The sequence below is a fragment of the Phoxinus phoxinus genome (genome assembly GCF_949152265.1).
Source record: "Phoxinus phoxinus genome assembly, chromosome: 23".
Lineage (NCBI taxonomy): Eukaryota > Metazoa > Chordata > Actinopteri > Cypriniformes > Leuciscidae > Phoxinus > Phoxinus phoxinus.
Window position 1 is genome coordinate 18879529 of NC_136898.1, and position 23008 is coordinate 18902536.

At 39.9% G+C, this 23008-nt stretch overlaps 1 protein-coding gene across 1 annotated transcript; it reads right to left on the minus strand.

Annotated features, from left to right (window-relative positions):
* Window positions 1-1282: 1282 nt before the first annotated feature.
* Window positions 1283-21890, minus strand: atp8b5b (ATPase phospholipid transporting 8B5b). The gene is made up of 28 exons (XM_079599332.1): window positions 21784-21890; window positions 19153-19230; window positions 18977-19032; window positions 17373-17486; window positions 17146-17244; window positions 16981-17042; window positions 16804-16876; window positions 16035-16105; window positions 15857-15939; window positions 15444-15602; window positions 14466-14554; window positions 14180-14373; window positions 13464-13672; window positions 13335-13378; window positions 13030-13195; window positions 9449-9637; window positions 9252-9367; window positions 9007-9171; window positions 8753-8864; window positions 8498-8603; window positions 8076-8217; window positions 7788-7971; window positions 4997-5220; window positions 4356-4439; window positions 4024-4269; window positions 3031-3169; window positions 2813-2943; window positions 1283-2087 (listed from the first exon to the last, which is right to left on the minus strand). The coding sequence occupies exons 2-28, from the start codon at window positions 19205-19207 to the stop codon at window positions 1830-1832; spliced, it is 3570 nt and encodes a 1189-aa protein (XP_079455458.1). The 5' UTR covers window positions 19208-19230; window positions 21784-21890; the 3' UTR covers window positions 1283-1829.
* Window positions 21891-23008: the final 1118 nt, after the last annotated feature.

Below are 23008 nucleotides of genomic sequence, written 5' to 3' on the forward strand. Positions count from 1 at the left end.
TGAGTTGAGAGACTTGCCTTTGATGACGCATGGATATGGATAATCTCACAAACATCTGGTGTAGGCACTGATGGAAAAGGTGGCTAAATCCCTTCGCATGAATGCCTCTGTCTCTCAGTTCAAAAACCCATTGGAGAAAAGCTCTTATTTGTATCCACCATACACATGGTAAACAACAACAAGCTCATCAGATTATATATCAAAAAGCTTACTGGCTTTTCTGTTAATCTACTGACCTAAATCAGTATAACTATAAGATGCCTCAAAAATATTTTTTATGCCACTGTTTCCGTTTCGTACTCTAAATAGCATTTTAATAGTATTATAACTAACTGTACAGTAAATATAATGAGTTGCATAGGTTGATGAGCACACATCATTCAGAGCTTCATTAGGACAAGTGGCCTGTCACTCAAACCTCCTGTATATTTTCATCAAGCTCATCCGGTGCACTCAAGCAGAAAAAGACAAAAAGAGCCTTGTTTTTCCAGGGGAAGTCTTCTAGTCATTTTGTGTAGATGTGGACATGAACGCAACATGATGATAATCGCAGTACTGGGCTCAATCAAATCTCAATGTTTGTCAGTCTTTGAGCATACTTGGAAGAAAGCTCAAAACATTGTTAGTAAGGACAAGCCTTACGAAGTGTTCTTACAAATGCAGTTTCCAAAAGAGACAATTTCTTTGTATAAGAAAATATAAAGAACAGCTATTTTATGTTTGTTATTTATTTTGTTATTGGTTAATTATTAGGTGTCTTTAACCACAATGTACTTATGAAAAAAAAGATGGGTACAATGTACTTATTTTGTTCATGTTGTACTGCAAAACGTGGGATACTGGTAAGGTTAGGATGGGTTTGGTGACATGAGTAGGCGTAAGGATGGGTTAAGGTGTAAGGAAGAGGTCAATAGTGTAATTATAGATGTCATTACAGACATTACAGCTGTAATTACATGCATGCACACGTGTGTGTGTGTGTGTGTATGTGTGTGTGCACTACTCACTACTCCTAATGTGTGTGCACTAACTTGGATGGCTTAAATGCAGAGGACAAATTCAGAGTATTGGTTACCATACTTGGCCTTCACATGTCACTTTTACTTACACTCAAGTAGAATGATCAATGAATTTGAATAAATTGCTTAAAATGTTTTGTTCCATAACTGCATTGATCTCAGTACTGTGCATTTATTACTACAATATACTAATAAAATAGATTTTGGTAAATAAAACAATCACTAAGACAAATAATACAATAAAAATTCAAAAGTATTTTCTTAAAGTTTATTGTATATCACTAATCAAGGCACATTTGCATCTTTGTATAAAACATGATAAAGTAGAATGTCAAATCAATACATTTTGGAGACATTTTCAAATATTAATATTAAAAATACAAAACATCTACAAAATTGTCATACATAATTATAGCACTTGAAATCTGCTTGTGTGAAGCTATTTTTCAATAATCTCTAGGCCTTTTTATGTGCGGACAGACTAACAGCAAGATAACAAAGTTTGAATGTCCTAAAAATGTATTATAATATATATTCTTCTGTCCTCTGGTCTCAATAGGAACCATATAGGTGATTTTGAAGTGTTTCTAAGTGTTGTTGTAAGTGCAAGTTTTATGACATGATTTTCAGCAACTAATCGCAGCTAAAAACAGCATCTTACTTATTCAAAGCTTCACTTCATCTCACTTATTCCATATTTTTAAGCCCTGCCAAGAATACTTCTCCAAATACTCCTTTAGTATGCAATATTAAAACTTGCCGAAGCTTGACGGTAAGTCCTCACAAGTAAATATACAATAGAAAAGGCCTTTATGGGCTCTGAGTCTCCTCGAATATGGTTCGATACGTCTGGGGTATGCTTTCAGCCACCGGTGTCTGGCTGTGGGAGAAAAGAGCCGGTCTGGTCTTAACTGGGATACGCAGGAAGCGTCCAGAGGTGACAAGGTCTCCATAACCACGGGCATGAGAGAAAGCATAACCAGATCGCCGTGTGCTGATTCGTCTCCGGGGGAATTTGCGAGGCAGCGGCGCAGGGACAGCTTCGGCCTGTCTGACTTTATGTCGCACCTGTAGAGCGGAAGACAGAAATACGAAGAAAATAGAACAGAGAGTGGAAAGGAAAGAATATCATTAGTAAGAAGAAAAAGCAGGAAGGAGGAAAAAATGAATGATTCCCGCTCATGAGATTATGACCCGACTGATTGTGGATTCCAGAAATAACCTTGACATTACGCCTCAGCGTGAAGCCGCCGTGCCACTGCATCCCACAGCTCTGACTCACTCTACACATGCGTTCTACTCAAGATCTCACATTGTCATCCGGTCCTGAGTACTGGCGCATTGCCTGAGAGAGTATGAATGAGCTTTTAGAACAGAACTACTTTAAATTTTAAACATCCGGGCTTGACATTTACTTTTTTTGCTCACCAGCCAATGTGGTTACTAGCCACTCAACGTTTTCACTGCATGGCCACAATATCGATACCTATTGATCGATAAGTGACTACAGTGGCTCAACCATAAGTTTATCAAGCGACGAGAATACTTTTTGTGCGCAAAAACACGATAAATCGATATTTCACTGCGTGAGAACATGATGTGTGGCGTGAGAGAGCCATGGCTTGTCGGACGTACAGTAGCAACAATAACTTAAGAGAGAGGGTCTTTGCGAACCGCCAATCGTTTCAGAGTCCATGAAAACATGGTCTCGCACTATGGTATCGAGTACAACAAAGATAAATTGTATAACTGAAGTAAATTGTATCACTGAAGGAACTGGTTGAATCACCCACCTTGTCATTGATAGTGGGCTTGAGTTGGATGAAGAGGAACCGTTTTGCCACCACAGGCAGCGAGCACAATATGGTGGTCAGAAAGATGGTCAGCCACACGTTCGGCTGGTTCAGGGAGTTTCTTGCAGTGCCTGAGAAAGATTGAGTCATTTGGAGCCGTTTAAAACACACACAAACAACAGGATAAGCAGATGCGTTTAAGAGCGAGGGACACTCACCAATGAAAGGAACAAAAGACGTGAAGATCAAGTACATGCCGTTGCTGTACATGGTGAAGGTGACGGCAAAATACACTGACAGACTGCCCCACAGGAAGAACTGGTTCACTGCTGTCCAATAGTACGTTTCCAAACCCAGCTTAAACACACATAAACATGGTGTTTATGAGAACATGTACACGACCATTCTACATTTGGGGTCAGTAAGTTAAGGGAATTTAAACTTTTATTTAGCAAGGATGCATTAAATTGATTTAAAGTAACAGTAAAGATGTTTACAATGTTACAAAACATTTCTATTTCACAAAATGCACCTTTGAACTTTCTACTCTTCAAAGAAAAATGTATCATGGTCAGTTTCCACAAAAATATTAAGCAGCACAACTGTGTTCAACAGTGATGATAATAATCAGAAATGTTTCTTGAGCAGCAAGTCAGCATATTAGAGTGATTTCTGAATCATGTGACACTGAACACTGAATGATGCTGAAAATTCAGCTTTGATCACAGGAATAAATGACATTTTAAAATATATTAAAATGGAAAAGTTTTTTTAAATTGCAACAATATTGCAACATTTTTTTTATTGTATTTTTGATTCAAATATAAATAAATGCAGCATTGTTGAGCAATAGAGAACTCTTTCAAAAACATCTAAAATCGACCCCAAACTTTTGAATGGTAGTCTATACTGTACAGTGACCGTAAAACTATTTGGATGCTCAAGCCACACTAAAAAAATTATGAAATACTATAAAAATATTTTTTTTTATTAAAACATTTCACAAAAAGTAATTGTTACATTCCCAAAAATTAGCAAATAATTTTGGGGTTACATACAGTATGTGTCCAATATGAAATAAGTGATGCAATGCATTGCTAAAATGTGCAACGATTAATTTTTTCATCGATCAAACTTTGGAGTATAAGACATGAATATGCGTTAATAACTGTTTTAATATTTTTTTTGTATAGTGTTGAATGAGAATTTACCTGCACACTGACGGCAATAAGCAGGCAGGTCTGCGCCAGCAGGGCGAAGGACTGATAATCTGCGATTTCTTTGCCATCATCTCTGACCGTGTCGCACATGGCGGCCCAGGGGACGAAGAAGAGGATGAGTGAGCTGTAGCAGCTGTGCAGCAGGATCCTCGCGAAGGCCATCTTACTGAAATACTGGTTCAGCTGTCCCGGAGCATACAGCTGGGGGTACTGGAAACTCCAGCGGTCATTTACGTCCTGCACACATGTTCATGAGTGAATTTACTTTCAATGTAACATGCTAATCCAGGGGTATATTGATATACTGTATGATGATGACATACTTGATCAAAGAGACTGAGTCCAATCACAGGTAAAGCCGTATACACCAGGTTGTAGAGCGTAATGAACCACTCATCATACACAGTCTACGGAAAGAGAATAACACACACAGAAAATACAATGTATGCTAAAATATTCTAAAATTCATGGAATTAATTGTTCAATTCACACTTTCACTCAAATTGTTTTGCTGATAATGACATTTTAAAAAATTTTGTATTATAAGAAATTATTTAATACAATATACATAATTATTTTATGTATAATTTTATACACATGTAATATTATAATGTATCATTTATAATTATTTGAATTATTGTTATACAATAAATGCATTTTAAAAATAAATGTTAATATAATTTAATGTATTTAATTAGAAAACATTTTAAAATAAGCATTTCACTTGGACTGTACAGTATACATTATAATTTAAAGTTGTCAAATATTGTACACAGAATTGCTGAACTGAAATTAAACTCAATATTCACAAAAAATCGGTAGATTTTGGAATGAATGGTAGGAAGAGCGTACATTTCGACACCGTTATGTCAATAATCTCAAAGTGACCACACATCATCTACTGTATCACTAACTGTAGTACAACCAAATTCATGTGATATCATTTGAAAGATTTCCATCTCACCTGTGCAGAGAAGCCGCAGAAGAAGCCGTACCAGAAGTGAACGAATGTGAAAGTGAAGTTCTTGTAGAAGAAGTAGCGCAGGAACTTACACATGCGCAGATAGGACCAGCGGCCGTGTACCAACAGGAGGCGCTGGAGGTAACGGAACTGGGCGAAGGAGAAGTCACTGGAGAGAACCGCCTGCATGCCCTCCTGACCACTAATGCCAACGCCAATATGGGCACCTATTGAGGTCATGAGGAGTTGAAAGATTGCAAATGTTTTTAAACAGAAGAGGTTGGTAAGCAATTTTAGCATACTAGTCTTAGGTTTATAGTATACATATACTATTTATGTTGTAACGTTTGTCACTGACCCATTGTTTCTTATGAGTGCATATAATCTTACTCTTGCCAGATCACTTTCTGTGTCTTTCACACTCTTTGGGCCCCATCTTGCACCCAGCGCAATTGACTTTGTACACCGGCGCATGTATCATTCCTATTTTGCACCCGCGCACAGCGGACTTTTCCCTCCACAGACGCACGTCGGTAAATTAGGGAATGAACTTGCGCTCGCGGGGGCGGTTCTGTGAAAAGAGGAGGCGTGTTCCGGCGCAAAAGTTCACTAGTGCTATTTTGCATTTTTAGAAAGCAATTCCGCCATTGACCAGGAAAAACCCAGTCTAAAGCAAGCGGCAACCTCCCTGTCTCTCTCTTGAAACCAACACGGAAGTGAATTAAACGGCAATTCATCGACTGGCCGCTTGAGGCTGGCTGCAGAAGGGAGTCAAATCTGTATCTCCCGCATGTTAAAATGCCCAACTTTACAGCAGAACAAAACATGTTTACAGCCTGGTTCTCTCTGTGGCTTTGGTCTATAAAGCTAACTTTGCCCTTCATAACAACTGTGAGGGGGGTGCATTTTTTTATAACTCGCCCGTGTAGTTGATTAATATTTAAAGTTCTGCAAAATTAAGGGTGTGTCCACTTTTGAGTGACAGGTGGATTCCCGCTGATGTAAATGCTAGCCGGTTAGCAGTCACTTCACTTCAGCAAATTCCAGCTGCTGAATTTGCCATCTCTGCCGTGTTTGTGCTTTTATTCGGGATTATTTCATATAATTTAATACACCCATTACCTCGCCCACGGCTTTGGATTCCGCCGTTTTTCGTCGAGTATCGTTCGAGAGAACCAGCGCTGTATTCCAGTTGTTCTCCTCTGTGAACATGCACTAATGGATGTGATGTCTGACAATTTCGTTGCTTTTTGGAGTTTTCAGATTTAAAAACGTCTATAGATATAAAGGCTACACTCGTTCTGCGGTGCCGTTGCTCTGGACAGATTATAACATGCTTATGTACCGTCAGATGAAATCCTGCGGGTGTCTGTGTTTCTCCGTTCATGCAATAAATGCACATCCTTGAATGAGCGCGTATTTCTAGCGCATTTACTTGAACTTCACAGGTAATATATCTATGTTTTGACCCATTTGAGAATTGAGATGCGGCCAAAATCAGAATTTAAAATGGACTGAATAATAAAGCTCTCTACGGACTTGACGAGCGATGCCGCGCTGACGGACCATAGACTGTAATAAAGAGTGACTGACATGTATGCACATAATCACGGTCACACACACTCTCAGAGTAGCCTAATATTGTAAAGTTACTGCATAATACATTTTCAACAAGCAGAATAACTTAGCTGCACAGAATCGCGATACACAGTCTCACTTGTAGCTATGTCTTTTAACTATTACAATATTTCGAAGGGCAAAAACAGGACCTTTTAATTGCCATTCAGATTTTAATCATCAACTGTCAGTGTCACTTTAGCGCGAGCCCCTGTGCAGTCGCAGACTTGGTACTGTGAGTAGCATATAGCACTAGCTCCCAAGCCTGCTAACTCCATAACGTCGCGCTAGGTGGGCGTGGTTTCAGATAGCCAGGCTCCTCAGCTCCGCCTCTTTGCCCATATTCTGTTATCCGGGAGTGACGAGCGGTGACGCGAGGCCAAGATGGCGACGGCCGGCTCCGCCCACTTTAGGCTTCAAAAATGCTCTTCAGAAACCTACGGGTGACGTCACGGACACTACGTCCATATTTTTTTACAGTCTATGGTCTAAAGACAGTGGCGCGTTGCGCGTTAGTCATATGGTATTTTAAGGGCGCGTGCTTGGCCATAATGTAGCGTGTGAACAACGCGCATACACTTTGATTCTCTAATATAAACAGACACAGCAGTTTTCATTTTTGCAAATCAAACATTATTACAAGGAAAAATATTAACTCATGAGGGAAATCATTGTTGTGTCCGTGAGGATGTGAAAAAAAATCTATCTAAAAAAAAAAAAAAAAAAAAAATCTAGATTACACATTTACCCAAATTATACGCCTGTTTAACCAAAACTAATTTGGGTGGGTTTCTCCCATCATCCCCAATGTCACTTCTCTGTGTTTTACAGCCCTGATGTGAACGTCGGTCTCCTCGGCTGTGAACCGCTCCTGGCGTGCACCTGGCAAATCCGCCGTTATAATAGCAATCCGTGTTGGAACAAGCGCGCCTGCTCTTAAAGGGAATGTGAGAGGACGCTCTGATTGGTTTATTTCACATTACGCCCAAACCACACCTATGAATAATGAAGCTACTTCAGACCAACCCCTTTTAGATTTGCGTCGAGCGCAAGAGGCATTTAACCCGCCGGTATAATAGCGACAGCGCCGGGATCCGCCCACAAAGTTACTTGCGTTTCGCATTTGATACTTGCTTTTCAGAAGGTTAAAATAGGGCCCTTAGTGAGAAACACTTACTTTTGATCATGCTGACATCATTGGCTCCATCTCCAATAGCTAGAGTCACAGCTTGCTTGTGCTTCTTGACAAGTTCCACCACTTGAGCTTTCTGAAGAGGGGTAACCCTGCAACAGATGACCGCTTGGCACATACATGCGGTCCTCAAGAGCTCCAACTCCATGTCCTTCTGCAGAGCAAATGCCTGGGCACAGAATATTGGGAAACACAAGGATTAAAACAGTTTTCTGCTAATCAGCTGTTGTGTTTTATTGAATTTATGAGGAATGTTGGTTAGATTTCTCTTACCAGACTGTGGCCGTTAATTACCAGTCCGTACTCCCCATCAACCTTCTCGTCTTCAACCACCTGAGATTTTTTACCCGGAAATCTGCTCTTCTCAATGGGTGGCTCATCCCCTGAATCTGGTGACATCTTTTTCCTAGCATTCCTGAACATAGAGTGTGGATCACTCAATTTCAAATGTGATCCATTTAAAATGGTTTAGAGCAGGGGTGTCCAAACCCGGTCATGGAGGGCCAATGTCCTGCAGAGTTTATCTCCAACTTGCCTCAACACACATGCCTGGAAGTTTCTAGTATTATTAGTAAGAGCTTGATTAACTGCTTCAGGTGTGTTTAATTGGGGTTGGAGCTGAACTCTGCAGGACAGTGGCCCGCCAGGAGCAGAATTGGACACCCCTGGTTTAGAGATAGAGCGGTGAAACTCACACAAGCTCCTCTCGCACTTCCTCTGCTGTGCTGGCAGCCACGATGAAGATCTCTTTCATTTCCTCTCGGAGCATATTACAAGCGTAACCAATGTTCTCAGCCGTCTCTGTGGGACACAGCAATAGTTTGCATAATGAGCGGAAGGAAACACCAACTAGACCAGCACCAAACCAGCGTGGCATAAGCTGGTCTTCTGAGAAGTTTAAAAGGGCATTATTAAAAGCTATATTTGTGTAAATTAATAAGTTAACTCACCTTGTTTGTCTCCTGTCAGCACCCAGATTTTTATGTCAGCTTTGGCGAGTTGCTCAATGGTCTGAGGCACTCCATCTTGAAGTTTATCCTCAACTGCAGAAGCACCAAGGAGCTGAACGCACATATAAACACACTTCACGTAAGAATAAATACTCAGAAATAAGAGAAATCCCATTGGCTTACATCGAAGGAGGGACATCTAGAGAAGCAAACAACCTAGCATTGTTTAGCATTATGTGTGATGGTGATTTTACCAGCAAATCCTTCTCGATCTCTTCATAAATAGCATCCAGTTTTTCCTCGCGGTCATCCATTGACGTGCTGGCCTCATGATGTCGCTCTCTCCATTCCTCAAACTTGTCTTCATCTAAGTCCTTATAGGCCAACGCCAGTGTCCTCAGACCCTCTCCAGCATATTCCTGGGATTGTGTTAGTCAAATATGAGCAACTCATATTTGAGCACTCAACACAGTCTCATGGAAACACAAATGTAACTCACGTTAAGGTGTTCTGTGGTGACTTCCATGAGTTTGGAGGACGATGGATGCAGCCTCTCATAGATAATTGTGTCGGCTCCCTTACAGTACAGTGTCAGCTTGCCCTCTGGATTACGAACTGAAGAAACACATATACTAGACGATATTGTACTGGAGATTCAGAATGTTTTGCTGTACCTCCAAATCTCTCAAGTCTCACCTATAACAGACATCCTCTTGCGGACGTTGTTGAAGTCCAGCACTGCCAGTAGCTCGTAGGTGGTGGGCACTCCCATCTCCACCACAGAGATGGTCTCTGGGGTACGAGAACGAAACACGAAGCCAAAATTCCTTGCTGCGGTGACCAGAGCCCCCTCATCTGGAGACTGAGCCTGGTAAAATAGCTCTCCTGTGGAGAAAGAGAGAGTTCAGAGGTCAGTCCACTGAATGTGGGTGGATGGATATGAAATTCAATAATTGTTTCTTTAGAAATGTACTATACATTTTGTTATTATAATGATTATATTTGATTATTAATTTTCATAATTGGTGCATACAATATTCATTGTCAGATGCATTCATAAATTGTTACTACACTAATACAGATAATACAGGGGTTGGACAATGAAACAAACACTGATGTGGAGGTTTCACGCCTATACTGTACAGGTATATGCACGGCCTGGTGGCCAATTTTCACTGATTTTACATTCCTTCAGTAAGAGCAGAGTGTGAATTAGTAGAGAAATAGCACAGCTGTACATAAAATATTGCAATCCATACAACATAATGGGAGACATATCAGAGTTCAAAAGATGACAAATTGTTTGTTCACGTCTCGCTGGCTCATCTGTGACCAGGACAGCAACTGCCCAACCCATCGCAGGACCAGCGGTGTAGCCGCAGTGGTCTGTGGCCTGTTCCAGACATAGAAAGCAGTGTAGTCAGGGCCTGGTGATCTGTCCTCAGGATGAAGGCGTGGCCATAGAGATACAAGTGCCACCTCTCGCAGGCCCAGATGCAGGCTAATGCTTCATGTTCCCCCACCGAGTACCGGTGCTCCGTCTGATTGAGATGCAAAGGCGATGGGCTTCTCCACGCCCCACTGAGTCTGTGGCAGCACTGCTCCAATGGCTGTAGCCGACGCAACGCAGGTCACCAAGGTGGGGCTAGAGATATCGAAGTTAGCCAACACTGGAGCTGTAGGGAGCTGCACCTTGAGCGCACGTGCCACCTCAGAGCATGTCTGTGATCATAACCCGTTTAATTTTTTTAAACAGCTGGGGGCGGAGCTAAGTCCAAACGGCATGAGCGTGTAACGAAACACACCTGCATGGGTCACGAATTCTGGGATGGAGAGGCACTTGTAGGTAGCCCTGTCTGAGATCCAGTTTAGAGAACACTGTTGAGCCATGGAACTGAGCAGTGAGCTCTTCCGAGCTAGGCAGTGGGAACCTGTCCAGGATCACTGCCTTATTCCCTGCTCGCAGATCGACAAACAGCCGTAGGGCCCCTGATTACTTCTGAGCTACCACCAGGTTTGAGACCCACGGCAATGCATCCACTGGTTCGATAATGCCAGCGTCCAGCAGCTGCTTAAGTTCAGCTGAGACACCATCACAGAAAGCCCGAGGAATGCGGCGAAGTTTAACGGCGTGAATGACTGGTTTAAATGGCGGGGTTCAGGAGAGGTTGGTGGGCAAAAGCAGTGAGGCAACCCAAGCCTTCAAACAGGGACGGCCATTTATGCTGCCAAGGCGTGGAGACTGTAAGAATCACGACTCCATTTGTGTCCTCTAGGGAGAATCCTAGAGCCGAGAACAAATCCAGACCCATCAGATTGGCCCTGCGACGGGCAACATGGAAGGTAAAGCTGGGTACCAACTTGTTTGCCATACCCAACAGTCACTTGCAGGAACCCACTAGGTCAATCTTTGAGTCGCCATAGCCACAGAGTGAAGCAGAGGGTGGTGAAAGTGGCAGCGCTCTGAAAAAAACCCCCCCCTGTATGTGTGGATGTTCAAGAGAGACACACTGGCACCAGTGTCCAAAAGCAGTGGGATACACACATCATTTAGGCGCACTGAGCATGCTTTAAATGAGACTGGTCCAGAGTAGACATTGTGAATGATAGTGGGTGACTCGGCTGGAGCCGAGCGGCAGACTGAAGCAAAATAGTTGCGTTTGCCACAGTTGCGACACGTTTGGCCACGTTGGGCTGGGCAGTTCTGTGCTCTAGACGGATGAGATGAAGATCCACAGTTATCACAGGGCCGTGACGCTAGTGCTTGTGGGCGTGGCCGAGACCGCTGTGGTCGTCTCAGTAGCATAACTGCAGAGGAGTCTGCTGCCGCCAATGTGTCGTTCTGGCTGGGCTGTAATGTTGATGGGGGCATGGGGGAGGGGGCTGGGTAGTCTGTGATTGTTTGTCATTTAGTCAGCGCCGACGCACATGCAGCTGCACTCTCTATTTGTAATGCAATCATGATTGCTTGGGATAGTGATAAATCATCCGGTTCTAATAGCAGAGATTCACATACTTTTGCGTTGTTGGTATGTTCAATTAACTGGTTGCGAATAATTTCGTCCTGCAAAGCACCGAACTTGCATGTGCTGGCCAATCCACATAAGTTGGCTACATACTGTTGCACTGACTCACCAGGTGGTGTCTTTGGCAGAACAGAAAACGGCACAAGAGCGCACTCTGTGGGACTGCAAAGTGTGCGGTCAGTAGTTCCACGGCTGTGTCATAATCGCTTGTGGTGCCTGACTCGAGCGTTCCCAGCATACGCTGACCCTCGGCTCCCAAGCAATGCAGTAACAGCGCCTTTTTGCGGGCTGTGCTCACGTCAGTCAGCCCCACTGCCAAGATGAAAGTCTCGAAGGACTGTAACCAGTGAGTCCAGGGAATCGGAGGCTCACCAGGTAAAGCGAGGAAAGGAGCAGGAGGTGGTAGTGCGATATCAGCCATCCTCATCGCCAAATGTTGTGCTTGGTAAGGATCACACTGACACAGAGAGTAGCATCAACTTATCGTAACTTTATACTTCCAACACTCCCCTTTCAGACCCAAGTAAATGAACGCATACATTCGGCAGGCATAACAGAATGCTCTCAGCACAATCAAACTCTATGCATCACTAAACACAAACTCAATGCATTATTAAACCCCACTAAACCACACACGGGATGGATCAGTGATGGTTTGGGCTGCAATATCATGGCATTCCCAACTGTGCTTGATGGACATGACACTGCCAAGACCTACCTAACCATTCTGTTGAACCATGTGCACCTAATTCAAGCATTGTACTCTGAAGGAGGTGCCATCTATCAGCATGATAATGCATCAATACTCACAGCAAGACTTGTGACAAAATGGTTTGATGAACATAAAAAATTAAGTTGAACATCTCCCATGACCTGCACAGTCACCAGATCTAAATATTTTTGAGCCACTTTGGAGAATTTTGGAGAAACAACTCAGAAAACGTTTTCCTCCAACAGCATCACATAGTGACCTGGCCACTGCTGTGGAAGATGAATGGTTCAAAATCCCTCTGGCCACTGGTAAGGACTTATCTGTCATTCCCAAGATGAATTGATGCTGCATTGGCCACAAATGGAGACTTTACACCATACTAATAAATGATTGTGGTCTAAAACCAGATGTTTCAGTTTGTCCAACTCCTGTATATTTAAAACACTACATTAAAAATAAATGCAATGTGTGTATAAACATGTGAGAATCCATTTTGAATAGCTAATAGTGTTGTAGAACATGCACTAGATGGCACTCACCTTCTGTTTTTTCCTCAGGCATGACAGTGTGGCAGAGCGCCAGCAGACGGAAGAAGGACCGGACCTCTGGAGAGCCCAACTTCACCGCTTCCACCAGCTTATGGTCATGGAAAAAGAACTTCGGGTCGGCAAGAGAGTTCCAGGAGAAATCAACCTTCTCTGTCTTCTATAAATGAGGAAGAAAAAGGTAAAGGATTAGTAAGGAAAATAGATTTGTTCTTATTCTTAGGGGAGTCACTAGAATCAGTTTTTACTCAAGTATATATTTATGAGAAATAGATATTGTCAATTTTGTAACCACTAACCTCAGTGACTTCAACCCTCTGCCCTGCAAAGTCCACAACTTCACCTGAGGAATGTAAAAACAGGTGAATTACTGTAAACTGTGTAGTTGAAATTGTTACATGCAGTATGACAACTCTTTGAGCTCTTACCATATGATTTTCCATTGATGGAGCACATGTTAAAGGTCATGATGTTCTGGGTCAAGGTTCCCGTCTTATCAGAGAAGATATATTTGATCTGACCCAGCTCCTCATTGAGAGTGGTCGTCCTGGCCTGGGCTGGTGTGTCACTCTTGACATAATACATCTTACGATCCCAATCAATGAAATAGCTGTTCCCTAGACGAAGGATCTCGACACTATTGACAGGCAAAAAAGATCAATAGTATTTTGGTCACACTTTATATTAGGTGACCTTAACTACTATAGGGGTTAGAGTTACAAATGATACTACACATAACTAAATGCAAGTACTTTAAATGTACGTATAATGCACATACTAAACATGTATAGACATGCAATAATACGTATATTGCATAAAATCGTTAAGCATAGTAGTTAAGGTCACCAAATATAATGTTTGACCAGCATTTTTATCATTTCATACAATTGTCTTTCATTACAAATTATATCAGCATAATCATGAAAGGTTTAACTAAAAGATTTACATGAATTTCAGAATTTATTGATGTACTTGTTCATTAAATATATCTTCATTTTGCATCATAACTTATTTTGTTTTAAAGTAGAGGACATTTGCGGATGTTTCAAGTTCTACTTGTATTGAAAATATGTAAAATGCATGCAAATAATGAGATAGTTTTTTTTTTCAATATAAGTTAATTAAATATAAGTTAAGTTCTGACCTGACATAGAGAGAAATGGGCACTACAGTGTTGAGGATGATGACGTAGGACCAGAAGGTGAGAAATGCTGAGAGAGATGCATTCGCCCCATCAGCCCTGGGGAGGAAGGCAATGAAGGAATTCCCTTCCTGGTATTCCCAAATGGCATTCCCAATAGACAAAATGGTGCACATGAAGGCCAGAAAACCAAAAATCTAACAAACAAATGAACAATATTTGAAATGAAACATCACTCACAAACATAAACCAACAATATTTCTAAAGACATTTACATGAATCTACTCACAAATATCACCAGGAAATTCATGAGATGATCAATGCTGGTTCTCTTGAAGATGGATTTGCCAGAGTTCTGCATGAGCTTTGTGTCAGGACCTAACCAGATTTGAACAGAGCCGTTAAACTGTATTATAATCTGAGAAACTTTGGGCCGGATTTATTAACAGCTTGCTCCAGAGCAAACCCGGTTTTGGGGTTTAAAAACTAGTCAGTATTTACTAAAGATACACAGTGAAAAATTAGCAATGAAAAGGCTCAGACATGTGGCTGACCGTACTGGATATGTAGGAGTTTCCTTTTCAGACGCAAAATTCATAGGAGGATTTAAATAAATAATGTAATTTAGGTTTGCAGTAGTCAATTTGCTGGGTATTTTGCGCATTATTTAACACCTCAAAAAACTCAACCCTTAAATGTATGCCTCGGGTCTTTAGTGACCCGGGACGTCATTCACTACACTCCTCCTCATTCATTTTTTAAAGTTAGACATCAACCTTCTTAGTATTCCTCAATCAATTCATTATAAACAACATAACAAGAAAAAACATTTTTAAATGTAAAAGAACATTTATATTATAGCTACAGGTATAGATCCATCCGTGTTAGATATAGATCCGGGTTGCTAAAGACCCCCGAATATGTAATAATGGCGAATTGGCAAAATATTCATGCATGCTATGATAGTTCCTGTAGGAGGAGGCGTGACAGAGAACAGATAGAGTGTGATAGAAGGGAGAACATTAATTTTGCATGCCAGAGAAATAAGTTATGGTTGGTTACTCTTGGTAGATTACGTTAGTCATAATGGAAATGAGCGGCGGCATCTGTGTTCTTTAATATGCACATTGTCAGAAAATCACCTGCAGAACTTTCCAATCCCATTGGCACATTTATGGGATTGCGGTTTCACTCTAATTTGCCCTGTTTAGTAAACGGGCTCTTTTAATATAAGCATAATACGTCCATTTTCAGTATGATTCCGCACCTCCAAACACCACCAGGCCGAAGCACCACTCTGTGTTTCTCAGAGTACATCCTCTGAGCAGAATCCTCTCATTATCCACGGAAAACGTCTCTCCTCCCACCGTCAGAGTTCCTGTGAACTTATCCAGACGGTTGTTTGGAGGCTCACAGCGCATCTCACCTGAGACATACAGCATTATATATTTAGTATGCGGACACCAAACAGAGACACGTTCAGTCTATATATAGTAAGTTAGGCTGAATACAAAATTTGAGGCCTGAATTTATAAACATAAATGTGATTCTAGACAGTAGACATGTTTTTGTACAATTCAACTTTAACAATGTCCTAGCAAACACTCAGAACACCTTAGAAAGCACTTAGCAACACCTAGCAACCTGATATCATGCAGTTACTGTATAAGTGTCACTCACCATTGAATGCTGCGAGTCTCTGGATGTCATTGCCCAGGTCTCCTGTGATTGTCAGAGCTTGTTTCACCTTCAGGTTCGTCTCTCTGTGAAAGACAGGGGAAGAGAGACAGATGATGGCTCCGGTACACAGTTATTACAGATGAAGTCCATGTTTACATGCACATGCTGGGCTACTGACCCGTCCAGCTCAGCTGTCTCGATGTAGACGAGGTTGAGAGGTTCACTACTAGAGAGCAACAACAGATCAGCCTAGAGCACAGGAAAAACAGGCAAGTTACTTTATTAAATTGCTTACAAAGATGTAATGACTTTTACCTTCACGGTTTTAGTACCGGTACATTAAGGTTTATGTGTTACTCATGTTGTGTTTTAGAATGACGTCTCGCTGTTTTTAGTGATTGAAATAGTGCAGCAGGTGCTGTATAGTTGTATAGTTCTTTTTCCAATAGTTAGGTATATTATATTATATTATATTATATTATTATTAATTATCATAATTTTTTTTTTTGAGTTCTTTGGAGAAGAGTTCTGGCACAGTGTTATTTTAGTATTATTTATATACTATTATAGTATTTATTAATATTTTTGCTTTAATTTTTATACTTTCAGCTTTAATTAAAATTTTAGTAATTTTGTTATGTGCTTTAGTCATTATTTATAGTATTTTAGTCCTTTTAATACTTCAACTGGTTACGTAGCTGCCAAAGCAACATTTCCAAATTTTGTTTTAGTTTCTTAAGTTTTAAACTTTTCATCTAATATTCATATTTGATTTTGTTTCAGATGTATTTCCATGAAAACTATTTTTTTTAAGTTTTAGTTAACAATAACAACACTGTTCTGGCTATATCACCCACCAGCTAGTTGTTAACCATAATTTCTCAAAAAAGAAAAGAAAAAAAAGCGTTTAATGAAAGTAGCTTTTAATATCAATACTATAAACTTACTGTGACAAACTGATTGTTTTCCAGCTTGATAATGTCGCCCACTTGAACATTCATCCATTTTTCACTTTTCAACCTGTTTGAGAATATGACGTTTTATTCACCACCAAATTCATTTTGGAAAATACTTTTTGAAATAAAAAGATAAAAGTAACGTATACACAGAGGTTGAACACTTACTCTCCATCAATAAGCACGTCCACTTTTCTGTTGTTCACATGATTGTCGTTCTTGTGTCTGGTCTGTGTTGTAGAGTGAACATAAAACACAAGGCAACAGAAAGACAAATATGAGCGGAGAGTCCCATTATTGTCAGTATTGGACATGGACAGGAAGTAGACTCACAATGTCGTCAGAGAGATCTTTGGCTAGAGTTATAGACAGCACCAGCAGCAGAGGAACTACAGTGGTGAACCAGGACAGAGACGAGATTTGAGGAATCAGCTGTCCAACACAAACACGGTCAAGTATGTTAAAATTCCTCTCATTTTATATTCCTCTTATTTAAAAAAAAAGATACTTTTGTAATTCCAGAGCAAAATTTGAAGATAATACTGAGGTAATCTGGTTACCTGTAAGAGGAGAAGAAAGACGAAGTAGGCATTGGCCAGTCTCTGAAACTGCTCAAACAGATTGAGAGGGAGGAAAGTGAAGACGTTGTACTTGGAGGTCTTGATGGCATTGTTCTGTAAGGATACACATAAGAAATGCTCACGATATACTTCAAATATATATATTTTTAAAGTGCTCGGGATATTATGCGGATATTATATATTATATATTTCGGATATTACTTTTCATGCAGTGTAATAGCTATTTGTGAATGTAAAAGGTCTGCAACATTTCGAAGATCAAAGTGCAGATACGTGTCTCCTAAAGGAAAGAACTTATTCTGAACTGCAATCCGTAATCCCAGACTTACTTCCTGCTCAAATGTAAGTGTCAGGGTTCTGTCACTTCTGTCTATTTCTTGGTTTTGTGACAGAGCTCTGACACTGTTTTGTCATGTCTTTGTGTGGGCGCGCGGGTTCGAGCGCTCTCGGCCCGTGCGCTCTCTTGTCTGTATGCCTTGTTACATGTTGCATTCATTACATGGAGCATTACATTCATGCTCCGCGTTTTTGTATTCTGTCGTGTGAGCGTGTTGTTCTGTGTTCTGTGTAGCACGCGGTTCGTTTACATCGGCCACGTGCTTTCATGTCGTGTTAGCATTCATGATTCATGCTTTCATGTTGTCATGTTTTGTATGAACACGTGGTTTATGGGTGTTCTCATTGGCTGCGTGTTCATGTTGTGTAGGTTTGTAACACATTTGCATAAATCCACCCTATGGTCTTCATTGGCTGCCTGCGGACAATGTCTACTTTGACCCTCAAACTTTGTAGTTGTAGCTGAGACTGAAAGATTGTGGTTCCTGTTATTGACATGTTGAAAAGACACTGTTTTCTGTGCTGCGAAAATTCAAATCCACTTTGATGCACTTCCAAAAGATGAGGAATCTGGCTCAAACTGATACGGTAAAACCGACACCATCATTATTGTTCATATCACTATGTATCAAGTGCTGAGTTCGGTTTCCACACGCGTGGTAAGTGGTAGACCAATCACAACAGACTGGGCCATCAGACCAATCAGAGCTGAGTAGACCAATCACAACAGACTGGGCTATCTGACCAATCAGAGTAGAGTAGACCAATCACAACAGACTGAGCCATCAGACCAATCAGAGCTGAGCAGACCAATCACAACAGACTGGGACATCTAACAAATCAGAGCAGAGTAGACCAATCACAACAGACTGGGCTATCTGACCAATGAGAGCAGAGTAGACCAATCACAACAGACTGGGTCAGCTGACCAATCAGAGCTGAGCAGACCAATCACAACAGACTGGGCCATCAGACCAATCAGAGCAGAGCAGACCAATCACAACAGACTGGGCCATCAGACCAATCAGAGCAGAGCAGGCTGTTGGACAGGAGGGTTTTAGAGAAACTGAATCCTTTATTGAACACTTTCAGACAGTGCATGTAAGAAAATAGGTGATTCTGCCATCTATATTATGAGAAAATGTAAGATCCATGTAAACATTAAAAAAAGCAACAAAAATCTTTTAAAAAAGAACCTTTAAAATAGAATAATGGGGGCACTTAAAAAAAGTGAATATATTACTCACCGCATACTGAAACGACAGGTTGGATTCCCTGTCATTAGCTCGCAAATGCCTCTCCTCTGAGGTAAGTACAAAACAAAAAAAAACATAAATAACATTGAACATTGGGAAAAGAAACTATAAAGTAGTTTTATTTCAAGTTTCAAACGGTACATGCAGTGTAGTTATGAGTGATATACCTTCTACTTCCTTTTTCTTCGCATTAATTCCACACGCAGACAGCAGGGAGCCCATGTTTCTATGATCAAATCATCACGCTGATAAAGAGAAACCAAACCATGAAAACACATTAAAAATAATAATAATAAATAGTTCTTAAAAACATTAAACATGATGAAAACTACAAAACTAGAAACATCAATTGCTTCAAAATCTTCTAGTATAGAATAAAGAGCTGTATAATCTGGCATGTACCATAGGGGCCGGTCAGTTGTATCTAATGCATAGAGTTATGTTTATTGTACTATGATCTACTGTGTCATGATCTTGGATTTTGATGGATTTTGAACAATTAAAAATAATTCTGAAGCATTTATAAATCTTGGTTAATGTTTTTTTTGTCAACATTTACTAATATATTACTAAACATAAAAGTTGTGTCTTGTCTATGTAGTGTCATGGGATGCAGGACATTATAACTACATTTTACTCAAATAATTTATTAAATTGAAGTATTTCATTAATACATTACAATTTTATGTTAAAAGAAAAAATTGCCCTCATTTAAGTAAACAAAAAAGAAAAATCACCTGAAAATGAATAAATACCATGTGACCATATTTATGTGTTTGTTCTATAACAGTCTGTAGAGGGTTTCTGTAAAAATGCATGTTCACTCATCTGAAGCTGAATTGTGGTCAGTTTAAGTAACAGCTCATCCAACAAAACCTATTTAAAATCAAACTGCAGGTTGGATAGTCTCATCGTAATGCATTATGATCTTTCTGTTAGTGTCTGTGGTTAATGATAAACTGGCAGAAAGTTCAGTGTATTTTACAGCTCTCTTCTTATCAGCGCAGGTTATTGATGACAGGAACATGTATTTACACATATAGGCCTCCACACACATGTACTGTCGCTTCCTGATCTCATAGATTATGTCCCTGTCAGCCATGTTCATAGAGGTAAGCATTTGTTCATATAACACAGACACATTCAGCTTGATCTTAAATAACACTCTAAAATGCTGGGTTGTTTCAACACAAGGTTGGATAAAATATGGACAAACCAAACCGTTGGTTTACATTTTTTTAAACTAATTCTTAAACCCAATGGTTGAGTTTTTCCATATTTTACCCAAACATGGGTTGTAACAACCCCACATTTTTTTGTAATCACTATTAGATGCCTCTAGACTATCATACCTTTGTCTACATGTCAAAAACTAAGACTGAAAATACTGTATGAAAAAGGCTATACTGTATGAAATAAAAATGAAACTGGCCAATGTGAAACTAGTAAAAAGTGTTGTATCCGGTCACTCACTCACAACCCTGAACATTAGACCAAACTCACTTCATCTCACTCTTTATCTAATCTAATATTATTATGATCGCTCAAAAGTCAACACATTGCCAACGCCCATGGAAAGAATTGCTGTAAAGACTTAGTATCAAAAATGGTTGACCGTTTAAATTTAAATAATTTATTTCCAAGCAAAATAAGTTTAACATAACATCAGTGATTTCAAATAGAAGTTCTCAAAAATAATTTGTCTAATGCATATCATCAAATTAAACGCTATAAAATTAGAAAATAATGACACTGCAATATAAAGTTCCCAATTATTCAATTATTATTATTATTATAAATGTTAAACTTGTTATTAAAAACTTGAAGCTGTGGTTGCTAGAACATAAAAAGTGTTAATGTTTCCTGGCATTATAGAAGGGTATTGCGAGACTGTATGATTTATGATATGGTAATAAACAGACTTAAGCTAAAATCATTTGCTTAATATTTTGAAATATAATTAGCACCATAATGACACATTAGAAGACTACGTTATTACATAGAGAAGTTCAAAAAGGCCTTTTTAGCAGCCATGTAAAATTACTACAATGAAGAACACAGTGTTACGTGTGAATTACAATAAATGCACTAAAAACGTAGCACAAAACACTCCAATCCACATAATAACAAAAACAATGTAAATAAAACAAATGTGATGGCACAAAGCACTCCAACACACACACTATATATATTATACGTGTGTGTATCATCAAACTATTTGTTACTTTTCATTAAATCACATGTATTGTCTTTTTAAATATGATTTTATGGTAAGGTTACTTATGGTTAACTAATTAACTGGATTGTTCCATAGCAATCTATAATTGTTATATTCTATTAGAGTGACTCGATTTTGCCACATTGACAAGGAACAGTTCAATGACCATAACTAATGTTGGCGGTAAATGGCGTTGGTCTAGAGACCGGTTTCCCCTCGACAGCAGGAAAACACTCGACCCTTCACCATCTATATTCAAGAGTCAACAAGGAAAATCACACACCCTTAATGACTGCTTAAAACTCACCACCTTATCTCTTCACTTTTAACAAATCTATTTCTATACTGACACGCATATTAATACTCGTTATAATGTTCACTATTATTTTTAAACTAAGCACACTGCACTGCAAGTGCCTTTAGCCACTGTAAATAAGTAACTTACTGTAGACTTTTCACTTTCAGAGTGAAAAACCTTCCTCCTTAAAAAGGAAAATCGTACAAGATCAACACACTCTCTCAAAAACTCCCTAAACATCTATTAAATGATGAAGCTGCTCCAGCTAAAGGGGTGTCATACCTGAGTCACACGTTTGCCATCCAAGATCCCTAGAGAAACAGCAGCGTTTCAGAGTAAACCACCTCCGCATAAACATGCGTGGAAAAGGACACGCAGCACCTCACTACAGTTCCCATAATGCAACTGCAAACGAGTCCCCTACTTAGAGTACAGGTGAAAGTTGAGGGTGTAACCTGTCATCAGGAAGAGGTTTTCACGGCTGGGCGGAGCCACCGGCTGCAGTTGTTTCCTATGGAAAGGGTTAATGATTGGACAACTGCGGTTATGCTTGAAGAAGACGGAGGGATTGTACAGTGTAGCGTGTCCGGGGACAGGCAGAAAGCAAACAGTGGATGATCTTTGGACTCTGCTGGGATGGAAGAGAGAAGCTGGTAAAACAGTTGGATGAGGGAATGATGTGAGCCAGTCGCTAGAAAACGGCTGAATTTTTATAGAATGAAAAATCTTCCAATCTCGTTTACATAGTTTAGCTCAAATTTGGACAGCCGTACCAAGAAGAAACTCATTTTATTACTCAAGAGTTTGCTCGTTCACAGCTCAGGAGACAATTCTTCCATTTAATCTAGTTGTTGTATAGGACAAACAACGGACATATTACATAGAACTCTCTCCTCGGTAAAAGCTATCAAAACACTCCAAAACAGATGCTCATGTTTACAGCATACTATATCACACGTCAGCTGAAGATATGCAAGAAAGAGCTGTTTTATTGCCTCTTTTATTGATAGAGATTACAAAGAAAGGGCAGAAGAACAGCAAATGTTGCAAGCCGGATTAAAACTTAAATTTCGTACATGTGCACCATAGCTCAACAAGTTGGCACATGTGCGCAAACCACTAGGCCACGGCATCATCCTATATACAGTAGTGTGAGACTGAAAGGAATAGTTCACCCAGAATTTCAAACCATGGTATTTATTTACTCACCCCAATGATGTTTTGAACCTGTATGATCCGTGGACGACAAAAGAAGATTCATGCTGTTCTTTTTCAAATCATGAGGGTAAATGGGGACAAATGCTACAAAAAGAGGAGAAAAAACACCATAAAAGTTCATAAAAGCAAACCATATTATTAAGTCTTCTCAAGTCATACTGTAGTTCTGATTGTAGGATGTGCGATGTCAAGTATGGCAGGGATCGTAGCTTATTGAAACGCAAGTGATTAATTGCAAAGTTTAAAAGTACAATATGTACGAATTTTGTAATAAAATATCCCTAAATCA